General features: G+C 37.3%; 1 protein-coding gene across 1 annotated transcript in view; it reads left to right on the plus strand.

Moving 5' to 3' along the window:
* The window catches only part of raly (RALY heterogeneous nuclear ribonucleoprotein), a 172278-nt gene that overhangs the window by 118151 nt on the left and 39052 nt on the right, over positions 1–15075 (plus strand). The window contains exon 5 of the mRNA XM_084745861.1: positions 6696–6859. Coding sequence (XP_084601987.1) covers positions 6696–6859 — 164 coding nt within the window. The remainder of the gene's footprint in view (positions 1–6695; positions 6860–15075) is intronic.

Here is a 15075-nt window from a genome sequence, read left to right on the forward strand (position 1 = left end):
GTGTGTGTGTGTGTGTGTGTGTGTGTGTGTGTGTGAAACTCTACCCTTGGATCTGACTTTGACTTGGCAAAAAAATCACAAGCATGGCAGAAAACGTCAGAGTGGGTAAGGAATAACAAGTTGGAAAATTAGATTTTTTACATTGCTGCTTTGCAGGATGGCAATGCTCTTCAACCAACAGCACAAAACATTCCTGCTTGCATACTTGATGTGAAATATGAGCAATAGGGAAGACTTATTTTTACTGCTAGTGCTCAAACCTAATGTATGGATATCTTGCTCGATTAGCCGGTTGATTTGTCACGCCATCAGCCCATCTGCTGTCCCACTGCTCCTCCAACACAGGCCAGATTTTTATGCCTCCATGCTGGAAAGGGTCGTGTCCAGAGGTCTTATGTTTTCGGGTTGTTTGTCCATCCCATTCTTGTGAACACAATGTCTCAAGAATACCTTGAGGGAATTTCCTCAAACTTGGCACAAATGCCCACTTGAACTTAACGATGAACTTATAAGATTTTAGTGGCCAAGAACAGTGTGACATGAAGTCTGTCGTGATATCTCAGGACCGCCTGGAGGGAATCTCATTACATCTGGCACAAACATCCTCTTGGACTCAAGGATGAACTGAATAGATTTTGGTGGTCAAAGGTCAGGGTCACTGTGACCTCAACTCTGTCCTATTCTTGTGAACGGGATATCTCAGGAACTCCTTGAGGGAATTTCTTCAAATTTGGCACAAACATCCACTTGGACTCAATGATGAACTGATAAGATTTTAGAGACGTACAACCATGAGGGGGTAATTCAAGTTTCATCAAGATATTTGTATTACTTACTAGAAGATACCCAATTAAGTCACAGCAAATTAAGTTTATTTACAGTGCCCAAACACAAGTACCAGGGGGTTGTATAGTTTTTCAGCAAATAACACTCATATTCCAACTTAGACCACTGATTCATATAAGGAAAATCTTAAAAAAAAAAAAATAAATCAGACAAATGCCAGGAGGAAAACCAGGAGAGGGCCTTCCTGAATATATATGATATATATACAACAGTTGTTGCAATGGCAGAAGTGGTAATATAATTACAACATTAAGCAACCTATTTACAATATACAACCAATAACTGTGAAGTAAAAAGGCTAGAAGCTGAATAACTATACACCACAAAGTGCAGCATATTTGCAAAGAAAGTTTTAAGAGTTTTGAGCAAAAATGAGTGGAACCTTGGTGACACCTTGACCAATTTTTAAATTATGTTTTCATATCAAAATGTTTGATGATGAAAATTTTGTCTGTAAGAAAATATCACCAAAACTAATATTATGATTTTCATGAATTTGTTGTGAATGTTCATGGTCCCCAGAGGATGAATCCTAAATTTGACTGTATTATCTTATTTTATCTTGTCTTGTCTTGTCTTGTCTTGTCTTGTCTTATAGATCTCTATGATTTCTTTCATGAAATTCATCAGTATTAAACTTTTAGTCTTCTAAGCAGTACGTTCTCCTTGTAATCCAGCTGTTGTCTCATGTCTAATTGGAACCTCTGGCAAGATCATTTACCACAACTTCAGGATGAGTCCAGACACATGATTTAATTTGTTTTTGTCCACAGACCTCAGCACATCAAAGACCTTTGTGATTATGTGGATCAGAATATGTGGATCTCTAGACTGTCATCAGATGCTTTGATTCATATTTTAAATAACCCTCACACACAAGTCATCAGCTATGATGTAAAGCAGCTCTCATAGCATCATGCTTCTCCCAAAGCAGACAAAGCAGAGTTTTAGCCTTTTTTGCAAAATGATTGTGGATACATTGGTTTCATCATCTATGCATTAAACTTAAAGTCAAGTTGATTTTTATTAATGTGGCGTCAAATCATAACTAGAAGAGAAGTGAAGTGATCTCAGGGCACTTTTCATATAAAGCAGGTCTAGAACATTAATATTATTCACAGAAACCCAACAGTTCCCAACATGAGGAAGCACTCGGTGACAGTGACAAGGAAATTTTTTATTAACAGGCAGAAACATGAACTCAGTTCGAGGTGGGCGGCCATCTGCCTCAGTCAGTAGGAAATCCATGTACTAATTCAATTTTAAATAATAAAACAACAGAGATTGTAGTGCTGACTTTCAGCTTAATGAGTATTTTTGGGCTTTCACATCCACATTGTTTTAAAAGTGCAGGACTCAAACCATTTTATACATAATCACTAATTTGGAGTAAGACGATCAAACACACAAGAAAAGGTACTGACCTTAGTTCAGAAAGTATCATCATGGATATATGGCCAAAAGTCTGTGTAGCTGCACCCAAAATCAACTATACCCAGTAAACCAAGGATATTATTTGGATGCTCTAACCCTCTTCTGGGAAGGCTTTACACGAGATTTTGGAACCTGGCTGCAGAGATTTGCTTCGATGAAGGCTCAACAGATACAGATGTTGGGTCATAAGGCCTCTTCCCATACTGCCCACCTCCATCTGATATGAGAGCTGGAGCTAAAGTTCCTCAGATTTGCAAGAGATTTTTTCCGTTTGCTTGAGGTGTTTTTTTTTTTTTTTTTTTACTTTTTTCGAAAAAAAAACAAAACTTTGTTTTTGGTGGGTCTGCTACCCGGGAGGGCATCCTGATCAAATTTTGGAACCAGCTTAACTGGCTACTGGCTCTTTTTTTTTTCATGTGAAGGAGCTGCTGCGTTACTCAGGACTCCTTCCAGATGTCTGTGCTCCTCACCCCATCGCTCAGACTTGGCCCAGCCACCCCGCAAAGGAAGCAAAACAGAACATGATTCAAGGCAGTGATCTTCTGGCCACAAGCTGTCTTTTCTAACCTCTCACCATCCATTCCCCCGAAGCAGCCCTTGTGCCAGAGTCAGAGAAATCCTGGGCAAACATCTGTCTGAACAGATGTTGAAACATGCTGACCAGCTGGGCCGCAGACCTCAGCATTGATTCATACCCGTCATGTGGTCTTGCAGTCTCCCTCCTTCCTTCCCATTTTCACCCAATAAATGTAAAATAATACCTAATATTTTTTCATATAGAGTACAAATATGGAATGTGTAGATATACATGCATACATATATATATATATATATACAGTATATGGTTTGCATCATCTGTGCAGTAAATGCAGAACCTTATCTGCTCTGATTCTTTGCTTTTATGCAGCTGAACAGTTTTGTCCAAATGGTGGAAATAAGCTCTCATGTTACACAATATGATTTACCATTACTACTTTTTATCCCTGTAGAGATTCATGATAAGGTGGGAGAGTAAAGCACTTAGCCATCTGCTTATCCGTGGCAGTTATCAGACCTATGACTATATGTAACGACCAGACTTGATCTAGAGTCTGATTAAGCTGTGGGAGGGTCTTCGTCTCAGAGTTTTGGACCTTGTTTGGGCTTGTTGACAGAAACAGACCAAAAGAAGTTGCCTCTTGTCCCGCACACAGGCTGCAGTGGACCACATCTTATAGAGCCTGCCAAAGGGAGGCACTGTATGTGTTGTCAGAATGGTTGAATTAAATCACCATATTCCAAGCAGGCCTCCCAAAATGTTGTCAGCTTGTATGACCCGAGCTGAATTCCCAGCTCCTGACATGTTGTTTAAATGTTGCACACAGTCTCCATTATATTGTCAAGATGGAGATTTATCATTTATCAATTTATTACTCTTTGAAATATTTAGTCTCCTCAATGTACCTTTAAGTAAATTCAGACCAAACAGGTCTCTCCCTCTTATACACTAAGCAAGCAGGTGTGCAGATCTTTTTAAAACATCACACTACCATATACTAGTCAAGTCAGTGTTATTCATACAGCACAAAATCCCAAATAACAGTTTGCCTCAAAGGGCTTTACAATCTGTTTAGCATATAATACTCTCTGTCCTTAGAAAAAAACTCCCCAAAAAACAGGAAAACAAAACCTCAGGGAGCACAAAAGAAGAGGGATCTCTTTCCCAGGACAGACCAGCCCAGTATCGAAGCAGTTAATGAAAAAGTCAGGAGATGTAATTTATTCATTTGTGTACTTGCACACGAATTATGAATATTTTTGGTAACCTTCTATGTCGAACGCAATCGAGTCAGGTGCATTTTTAATTGCGGTCTTATGTAAGAACTACAGGAAAGAAAATAGTTCCTACATGAAACTGCTCACGACCAGGTCTGTGGGTTAGCTTCAGCAACCGAGACATGATTTAAAGAAAGAGGCACCGAAGTTGAGTTCTTCAAAAGTTGTCTTTTTTTGTGACTTGAGCACCACAAGCTGAGTGCCATCTCTGGTTCCATTATATTTTAGAGAAGGGAGACATAAAACTTTTCAGCTCACATCAAAACAATCCAGGTGGATGAATACTACACCTGGTTGATATTTTCAGTCTAGGTGCAGCATTCTGAGGACTTTTTGTACCAACATGTTGCAGACCAGACAGCAAAACATTACGGTAATTAAGTCTAGATGACACAAAGGTGTGAATTAAGGTCACCGCATCAGCTATGTACAGAACAGACCTATTTTTTTCTTTAATATGCTGATGAAAGGTGATGGATTCTTGGTCAAACTGTTGATTGTGTCAAGCAGGGCCAATGTATGTCAGTTTTGTCCAAATTTAAAAGGTGTAAATTGCAGAGTATATACAGAGTATAAAGACGCTCGTAAATGAATTATTTGAGCTTTACAGGCACACACAGCTGAGTATCATCAGCCTACAAGTGGAAATTTATTTAATTATTCCATATTATCAGGCCAAGAAGTGAAATATATGAAGAGAACAATAGAGGGCCAAGGACAGAGCCATGAAGTACTTTCAGCCCATAGCAACCAGTGCAGCAATGTTTTTCTCTTTTTTCTCGTGGAGTTTCTCTTCGAGTCACGTGACTTTAAGAACAAATTGTCAGTCATCCTTTGTTTGGATTTGACCTTCTAGCTGGCCTTACTACCATTTTTTTATGTAGCTTAGATATAATATTTGATATAATGTGTCCGTTCTCCCGAAAAAATAAGAGCGTCAGTCGTTTCATCAAATGGACAAAACTACATACGGAAACACAAGTGACAATGCTCTTTTGCAATCACAGCAAATATGACTCCTATTACTCGAGACCAAAAGAGGAAGTAGTGTGATGTTGTTAAAGTGTGAAAATCTGGGTTGAATCTGCCTTTATTGCCAAGGTTTTCCCCAGATTTTATTGGATAATATACTGTATGTATATAATATAATTGCTGAACCCATCATCAGATTGTTGGGGTTTACCACAAGAAATCAGGCTCCCATGTTGGGGCACCAAAAAATAAAGTTTTTTTTTTTGTTTTTTTTTTTGTCTGTGGCCTCTTTTCTCTGCTTTTATCCTGACAAATAAACAGCATTTTAGATGTCAGGTTCAATATAACACTATAATCCAAGAGTTTGAATTATTAGAAAGTAATTAACATCCGCAAACCTTTTTTTTTAGTGGTTGATGTTTTGTTGGAAAACTGCAGTTAGTTCCACAATACTACCAGGCTACATAACAAATGTCCTCTCTTTTTTTAAACACAGAGCAGCTGTGTTTTACACTTCACAATCTTCTAATATTTATTGAGTGGCAAAAGGGGAATTTTCATTTGCATGGCTGTTACACGCTGGATTTTCACCACAAAGTGAGGTCATCTGTACAAGATGCTTCTGTCAAATACAGCCAAGGGAATTCCTTAAAACAACGACAGATTGTCTGTTATCTTAAATATTTAATGCTACATATTCTGTTCTAACCAGACGACCTTAATATCACCCATTAAATCTTGATGCGTGTCAAAAGCAGGAACTGTGTGGGTGGTTACAGCATGTTAACAGCAGTGAGGTCAAACAACCTGATATGACTTCTCATCTTGTGACCTAAAAAAAGAAAATAACAAGAAAAAAGTCATTTGATTCTGTACTCTGTCCAGGACTTAGTGGGCTTTATCTTCAGCCCGGCGCAAAGCGGCGTGCAGCGCAACGCAGCCGTCGTCGCTGTTTCCTGGCCGACGCTGTTGTCATTTTCTCGCCCGGCGCCCAGGTTGTGTAGGTGGCAATTGTACTTAAAATGAGGTGTGGTCAGGTGCATTGTTGTCCCAGAAAGCAAATGCAGCATTGACCATCAAAAACCTGGTCTAAAATCAGTGTCTGTCTCACTGAGATTACATTTATATCATACTAATTTGCCACAACAAATAGGCGCGATAACAATTTCTATAAAGAATTGTCATTTAACGTTACATGGCAAGGCACAAAAGTGAACTGAACATATCAGTAAAATCAGTAAATATTTTCTGATAACATAATTTAGTTGTTTTCTGCCACAATATTCACTCTTGCAATATAATATCCAGTTGTAGCAACTGAAGCATTATTGAACTTTTCACTGTTATAAATGGTAGTATATAGTCTCTATCTTTGATCTGAGTTGATGAATAAAGTTTGATTTTCAATTTCATTTCTTCTCAGCTCCTTCTTTTCAGTCCTCATCTTTTTCCTTCTTCTCCTCTCCTGCTTTTACCCTTCCCTTCTTCCTTGTTGCCACTTCTTTTTTCAACCCCTGCCTTTCATTTTCTGCCCACTGCTCTTCGTCTGACCCCTCTCCCAACTTTTCTCCTTTTTTCCCCGTCCTTTATGTCCACCCTCCCAACTGCCCTCCTCTGTCTCTCTTCAGGTTGTTTGAGTACCGTGGCAGGGTGTCTCCGGTCCCTCGGGTGGTGCCCGTCAAACGGCCACGGGTGGCAGTACCTCTGGTACGGCGGGTCAAATCTCTGCCCGTCAAACTGCTGGCGCGTAACGCCTCTGTCCTTCCCACCAGCAACGGCAACAAACAGAGATGTGAGTCTTCCTGTCTGTCTGTCTGTCCGTCTCTTCTTTTATCTTTACATTCAAGTCGCATTTGAGAAATCTGTTTTGGCAAATATTCAAACAGCCAGATAATTTTCAGGATGTTGTACAATTGGAGCGTGAAAAAGTAAAAATATTGTCAGTTTTATTAGGCCTAGTCATATTAGGAACAACAAGAACAATAACTACCAGCTTGTTCTTACTCCCAGTGTGTCAAACAAACACTGGACTTTGACCCAGGAGGCTGGGATTCAGTCCACATAAAATTAAAAGCCAGCACTGAGTTTTTTAAAGTTTTAAGACACTTGTGACTTCCATCATGTCATTTAACTTATTTTAACCCAAACCACAGTCTTTTCTTAAACCTAACCAAGTGATTTTACTGCATAAACCTACCCAAGTAGTTTTTGTGCCTAAACTGACTGTGGTACGTTAACCACATGTGTACCGTCACGTGACATTAGAAATGAAGTTAAGGTCCGGTGAGTCATTAATGAAACAACTGTCCAAAATGTAAAAGTCTTCATAAAAGTCAATAATAACTGTCTGATAATGTCATAAAATAATAATTTAATAACCTTTTGCACATCACGAATAAGTTATTGGATTACTGACTGACTATATAAGTATTCAGCACTCTCTTCCTCTGTGTATATACTGTATATAACAAACCTGACTGCTGAAAGATTACATGAAAATTTATTACCAAATCAAAATTATTTATTTATTTTATTATTTCTTATTATTTGCTGTTATTTCGAGATCATAAGTCAATTATTTTTGTTATTTCGAGATCACAAAACTTTTTTTCTTGGGTTGATTTGTCTTGAGGAAACAAAAGGCAGATTTTTGAACAGTTATTTTTGAATAAAATCTTCAATAAAGTGATAAATATATTATTAAATCAACTACAGTTACCACATTCAGTCAATAACATAATAACTGACATTACATGCAAAAAGTTAGTACATTATTGGTTCATGAATGTTAACTTTATAATAAAATAAAATAAAATAATAATAATAATAATAACTTTATTTATATAGCACCTTTAAAAACTTTTCAGAGTGCTTTGACAGAGAGGCAAAATAACAACATAAGGCCAACACAATAAGGCCAGATAGTAGCGATAAAATAAAACTAAATATGACTAAGACACAACACTTTATTATGTTACTGACTTTAATTACATTGAGAATGATTAGAAATGATTAAATTAACGGTATAGATTATTGGCTGCTGCAGGCCTGACGCTGCCGGTTCTGTCATTGTTTTGGGATTTTATTGGCGATCAGCCTGTTCTGTCGTGTGGATTTGAGGACGTGTTGGTGAGAACTTGTTGTGCTGACGCTGCAACACTCGTTGTTTTGGTAGAAGTAGAAAATACATCAAATGCTGTTGCACTGACAGTTTTGGCAAACAGGGAAATATTCATTTTTTAAGATTGGGAATGTAAACATTAAGTATATTTTTCAGTATTATCATCCTGCATCTTGATCTAAACGCCCACATGTCTTTAAGCTGTCTCCTTCTCTGTGTTTGTGTCTCTTCCTCTCCTCTTATTTCTTCTCTTCCATCCTCCCGACTCCGACTCCACCCCTCTGACCCGAAACTTCTCTTCATCTATCTTTCAAGTTTATGTTTTATGTGTCAGTGGAAGGTTCAAGCATCACGGCGACTGTTGTCACTTTTATTTTTTGCATTCTGCTCATTAAACATTCATTTCGCATCATGTTCAGATTGTGGATCTGAGGAGAGATGCTGACTTCCTGTCAGCTCCTTTCATATTTGACTTCGACCTGAACCTTTCCATCCCAGCAGCAGTTTTTCTTATTTCTGCTGAGTTTTACTGAATTTTGCTCTGCACGGAGCTCACAGAGCAGTTTTCGTGTCACTGATTTGAGTGTCTTTCTGTGTACTCATCAAACTTGCATTTCAATGGTTTTGAAAAGCAATATCAAAACAGAACACACACTGTGCTTTTCTCTCTATGGCTCTTTTTGTTTTTTTGGAAGCTCTAAATAAAGAGCTGACTGTACTTTCCCCCCTAAAGCTCAGTGTGTAACTACAGGCCAGTGTGTAGCCAGTTGTCCTCATGGCTGCAGAGACTTTAACACAGTTTTGGACAGTTTAAATAATCAAAATAATCCTTTAACTGTCACTTTTCTTTTGTGCTGGAAGTTCTGGAATTCATTGAGCTGCACAAGCAAACATTTTGACCATTTGAATCCTAAACTCTAGTAGAAGATACATATATGAACACAGAAGGCGTTTTAACAATAAAATGTAAATTTTATTAAATTTAATTATGTATACAATCAAATTAAATATGTATAAAACAATAAAACATGTATGTAATTGTACATGCCATCGCATATAAAACTTTAATGACAGCAGTATTTTTTTTGTAAGGTAATAACCATCAGAGATCCTTTTACATGTTTTTTTATTTAATATTTTTCCAGGCTCTTATGTCTTTAATTTATAATACGATTGAAATGAGGACAGGAAAGAGGGACAGGTACATGAGGCGAACGCTCTACCAACTGAGCTACCTGGCTACCCCCTCTTTCACATTTTAGATTGAACAAGAATTACACCTGAAGAGAGACAAAAAAAGTATTTTACACCATTACAAACTATTTTATTTGAACAATTATATTCATTTCTAGGAAATTTCCTCCTAGAACCATCACAGAAAATAAACATTGCCTTTGGGGAAAAGGCTGGAAACAAGCTGATCTAAATCATAAAGCAGAAACACACAACATAATTAAATATACAGCAAAAATAAAACAAAAAAATGGAAACATTGCTATTTGTAATAAGTAACACTGTGTCAAAATTTAAGATTCCTAACACAAAAATTCAGCAAGTTATAAGGGCTGGGATAAAAAAGTTTTACATTCGTCCCAAGTCTCCCCTATTTACCCCAATCATTCTACTGATTAGGACAAATTAACCTAATTATTTGTATTTTAATGAAGGCAAATTAATGGAACTCGAGCCTGCTTGCCAATTTTCCTTGACAGACACAACAATAATTGTTTAGAAACCAAGAAGTGTCATTTTCTTTGCCTTTTTTGTAAATTATATAAAGACAATAAAATGAAAATACAGACACTTTTAGGAAAAGTCAAGTAGAAGCATTGCATTTTTTAAATTTTAACAATATTATTGCACCTATCAAACCTCTCAAAGTCAATGAAATTGGTCAAAAGGACTGTTGTGACCATTTTATCGTTAACTGATATTAATACCAACGTCTGTGCTGCTTGCAGTCAGTTGTCAGTTGTGGGAATGTAACTTTATTTGTCTTGTAATAAAAAAAAAGTATACATTAAATGTGATTACCACAGTTAGAATTATATACCATCATTCTATCATTCATAACCTTCACTGAGTTTCACCCACATGATGTGATGTCAAGGTGGGAGGCGATGGCAGCTGTTTCGGGTGGTTGTAGGTTTGGACAGTCTGCTTTTCTTTTGATGTTGGCATCTCGTTTATTTAGTGGGTTATAGAAAGTAAATGGCAAAGTTCCCAAACCTTTGCAGCATAGTGTTGGCGTGGCGCATCTCAAAACCTCCATATTTGCTCTCCTGGCGTCCCCCAGGAATCATTATAAGTAGATCTGCTCCTGCCAGCCAAGTTTCTCAGCATTTTTTTTCCCCTTACTCAGTTAAAATCTAAACCAGAAAAGATCAAATCAGCATTACTTCGAAGGCAATATTTAACTTTACTTATACAAAACATACTAAAATCTAAACCAAAACACTGACAGTTCCATACTTTTGGACTATAAAACTGCCTGAACTTTAAGACTGCTGTTGTAAAAAATGCATCTCCAGTATAAAAGTAAAAAAAAAAAAAAGAAGTTTTTGCTGTTACACCATTAAAAAAATCATACAGGAATTTAGTGAAAACAACTGATCTTTTTCTCACTGACTTACTGCAAACATACAAGTTTTATTTAATCAAGTTAATTAAACTTATAAAGATGAGCTCCAACTTGAAGTCTTCTGACTTGAAAATCATAAGTTGAATGAAGAGTTGCACAGAGTTCAGTCAACTTATTAAATCAAGGTTCCAAAGAAATGTGATCAGCTTATTAGCTTCCCAGCATGCATTGTTTGCGAGTTAAAACTCTCCTGAGAGCCCTTTCTTTATAGTTTAATGTACAGAATTGATCAAAACCTGAAGTACGACTGTACTGACCCTTCGCTAAGCCCCACCTCCAACAGCAACTGTCCAATCATAGCTTAGCAACCGTCACCAGAGCTGAAGTGTTTCATTCCTCTGCATGTTGATGTGGTGTGCAGGAGGCTCTGAGAGGAGGGATGCTCGGCTTTCATGAGTCTGGACAGTGACGTTTTTTTTGTTTCAATAATTACCTCCAATTTTGATGTCATCACTGTAAACTGCATAAATGCAGTGCGAGAATGGAAAGTTTGGCAGGCTTAGCAACAGTAACTAAGGAGGGTGGGGCTTAGCGAAGGGTCAATTAATATTAAGTTTTTTTTAACAGAAAAATTGGTTTGTTGTATTTGTTTTGAATCATTACGAAATGACCTCAACTTTTCTTTTTAAATTCAGTCAACTTTTAAGGCAGCCAAGACACTGTTTTAAGTTAAAACAAAAGGTTTATTTTTTGAGTGTTTATTTTGCATTTGTTTTTGTTTGTTTGTTTGTTTGTTTGTTTTAAATGAATGAAAATCAAAACTAACATAATGCTACCATGGCAGTGTCAGTTACAGTTCTGCCATGAAGAAAATGGGGTGCAGAACAAGGTAAAACTGTGTGAATGTTTAAATTTGACACGTGCAGGATTATGTTTGAAGTTTTAAGTCTTGGAACATTTGTGCGTAATTTATCAATTTGTACTCACACAGTCTCCAAGTGCATTACGTTCTCCTGCTGTGTAAATGAGAAATGACACCTCTGAGGATATAGAAACTGAGTTTACAGTAGAATGATGGATTTTTTTAAATAACACTGGACCACCTTTTCGCTCATCTGTTGTCAAGGTACCTTTGAGCGAGGTAAGCTCAAAATGTTCAGTGCCGCTTCCAAATCTGAATTTTTTTGATCAAGCTGAGACATTTTCACTTTACACAGATGAATCTCAATTCATGCCAGAACGATTTTGTGTCAGTTTGCAGGCACATCGTCTTTGTTTGCAACAGCAAGATTTTCTTTACTTTTTAACATGAAATGATCAGAACACTTTTTATTGTTTTGTGTTTTGACTGAATTTGAGGATAATGATAATAAGTTTCAGGCCGTTCACACCGCTAATCATGTAAAAATCCATTTAAGAAACAAGGAGTTACCTACATTTTTTTCCTCATTTGCTGAATTGTTCAGTATTATCCTACACGATCCTCTATATGCTACAAAAACAGCAGATCTGATCTGGAGTGATGATCAAATTACAACCATAACTGATCTATAACTCCAGTAGTTTTATGAATTACTATCAGGAGAAAAATAGAAAATACTATGGTAGATTTTTCTTGACAAATACAGATTGACAAGTTGAAGTAGTGGGTGTTATGGTGATTATTTAAAGCTAAATAAATGAATAAATAACCGTCAGAACGGATTAAACAGGCAAAATATTCTGTTAGAGAGGACCATCTGCCATCTGGCTGAAGAAAAATGCAAAAAAAAGAAGAAGAAAAAGATCAGGATTTTATCCAGTATCATTTTTACATAGTCATTTAATGTTAAGGTTTTTTTTTTTGTTTGTTTGTTTTTTCTGAGCCTTGAAGTAAGTAAATATCTAAGTAAGTATATTTACATAACTTCTGCGTTCTGAAAAAGGTGTAGCCTGCAGGTATAGCTTATAACGCTAACGCTTTTAACAGCATGTCAACGTTAGATCAAACACAATATAAACAAACAAACAAAGGCAATCAAAAAATAACAACAAAGACAAAACAACACAACACAAACAAACAACTTACAAAAGCAATGAACACACTGTAAGATCCTGTTTCCTGTCCTTCAGTGTTACAATCTGATCCTCCAGTTTCATATTTGTTCAGTATGTTATTTTTAAACTTTGTTAACTTTATGTCTCACTTGTCTTCAGTTCATCACTACAACTCTTCCATAAATTCACTCCTTTAACTGAGATACAATATAATTTTGCGTTTGTAAAAATATGCCTCTCAAATGACATAATACTTTGTTGTTTTGCCTTTGATTTGTTAAATAGTGAGTTTGTTGGTTCTCTGCATGTATTTTTGTTCACTCTTTTTAAGTATGAAGGTTGGATTGATTTTTTCCCCACACTTACACGCAGTAAGTCACGTAGGCCAATATAAATTAATAGTATAAGGTCTGTGATGAGGCTTGATTTAATAGATCTTTAACTTCATAGTGTATAATATTGCAGTTAACTTTGACATTTTGGCTCTAATATAATTTATATGTGGCTTCCAGCTTAGTTTAATATCTTTAACTACTCCAAGAAATCTAATTTCCGATATATCATGAGTTTGCTTTTGGCTGAAGTTCAGTGTTTAAAATCAAACCATCTTTTTTGCTTTTGCTTGCAAATTCTTTCCCCACTGTATGCAAAAGTTTTTAAATTCTTGCAACAGAAGAAGAATTTGTATCATCTGCAACTGATATTATTTTAAATATGTTGGAAACCTAACATTTATTATTAATACACACACTAATAATAATAATAATAATAATAATAATAATAATAGCAGCATGATGTATTATCATGTATTAACACTGGATAATCAAATTTACTGATTCAGGACTGAGAGCGGCTGCTACCAACAAGAGCTTTAAATAATTTCCAGACTGACTTGTTTTCATTGACTCCCCGCACAACAAAACTCCATGAGCTTCATGCAGCCACACTTCAAATGGAGTTTACAGTTTGACTTGTCAAACATCAACCGTTAAATCCTCCTCTCGTGCCTTTTGTTCCTCTTCTCCTCAGACTTGTTTGTGATTTCAGGGAGAATCATCATGTTACCCGAGTTATTTCTAACATCTGACTTCGACTGAAGAGTAAGCAGGAAGCAGACACAGTTTAAGACCCGACGAACTGCAAAATGTTGATGGAAAGGTGATCTCTGAAATTCTGGCATCTATTGTTCACTCAGATCAGACCAGAATCTTTCCAGGGGCCACTTTTTTTACATCTAAAGTAATCTGGATCAGAATTATCTGGGTAGAATTAAATGTCAAATCTGGGTATTTCAAAAGAACGATTGTATCTGAGAAACAGGACAAAACCTACAAGATCATTTCCTTTTGGGAGAGCAAACAAAATCTGGATAATTCTGATCCAGATCTGATCTACAAATGAGGACATGACCAGGTCTTGACCATCGCAGAGTCCATCAGCGCTGGAGTCGAGTGGGCCAAGAATGCTCAGCTCTCAAAAAAAGTTATTCATCAGAGCAGGGAGGACCTCCTCCTCCTCCTCCTCCCCCTCCTCCTCCTCCTCCTCCTCCTCCTCAGAGAACAACAGCAGGAACACTGGCCTCTCAAAGGACTGGCAGCTGGTGGTAGACCCGGAGAGGCAACTCAAGTTCCCAGAGCGCATTGTGACCTGATATGGTTCTGGTGTCTGATTCTACAAAGCAAGTTGCTTCTGGATTTGACCGTCCTGTGGGAGGTCCACCTGGAAAAGGGATTTGAGAGGAAGCTCATCGAGTGTGACATGTAGGCAAGATGTTCACCAATAGAGGACGAGTGCAGGAGCTTTGCAGCTCAATTTCTATTCAGGGCCTTTCAATTCCAGACCTCACTGCTGACCGTTCATCTGGGGCCGGTATTTCAAAACTTTTAATCCAGATCAGAATGACACTGGTAGAATTAATCAATAGAATGGGTGCTATCTTAAGTTTGCAAATCTAGATTGTCTCATGGTAAAACCAGGACTCCTGGTGCACCTGCTTCTTAAAGGTGATGAGAGACCATTTTCTGTTTGGTTCATTGCCATTTGACCCAAACTCGCCTGTTAGGTACCTGTAGTGTTTGTGGACGTAGCTGATAGGTGTGTCCCGCTGTGCACCGGTGGCAGGACAGGACAGGATACCCCCGCGCCCCTGGTGTAAGCCGCCAAAGGTGGATTTGGACACACCTTGACTAAATTAAGTCCGTTGTGCCTCGTGCTTTCCACTTGTGCTTTAGATCAACGTAAGACAGGGCCCAAAGAATCAAAGGAAAAT

The sequence above is a fragment of the Lutjanus erythropterus genome, chromosome 2 (genome assembly GCF_056507025.1).
Source record: "Lutjanus erythropterus isolate fLutEry1 chromosome 2, fLutEry1.hap2, whole genome shotgun sequence".
Classification (NCBI taxonomy): domain Eukaryota; kingdom Metazoa; phylum Chordata; class Actinopteri; order Lutjaniformes; family Lutjanidae; genus Lutjanus; species Lutjanus erythropterus.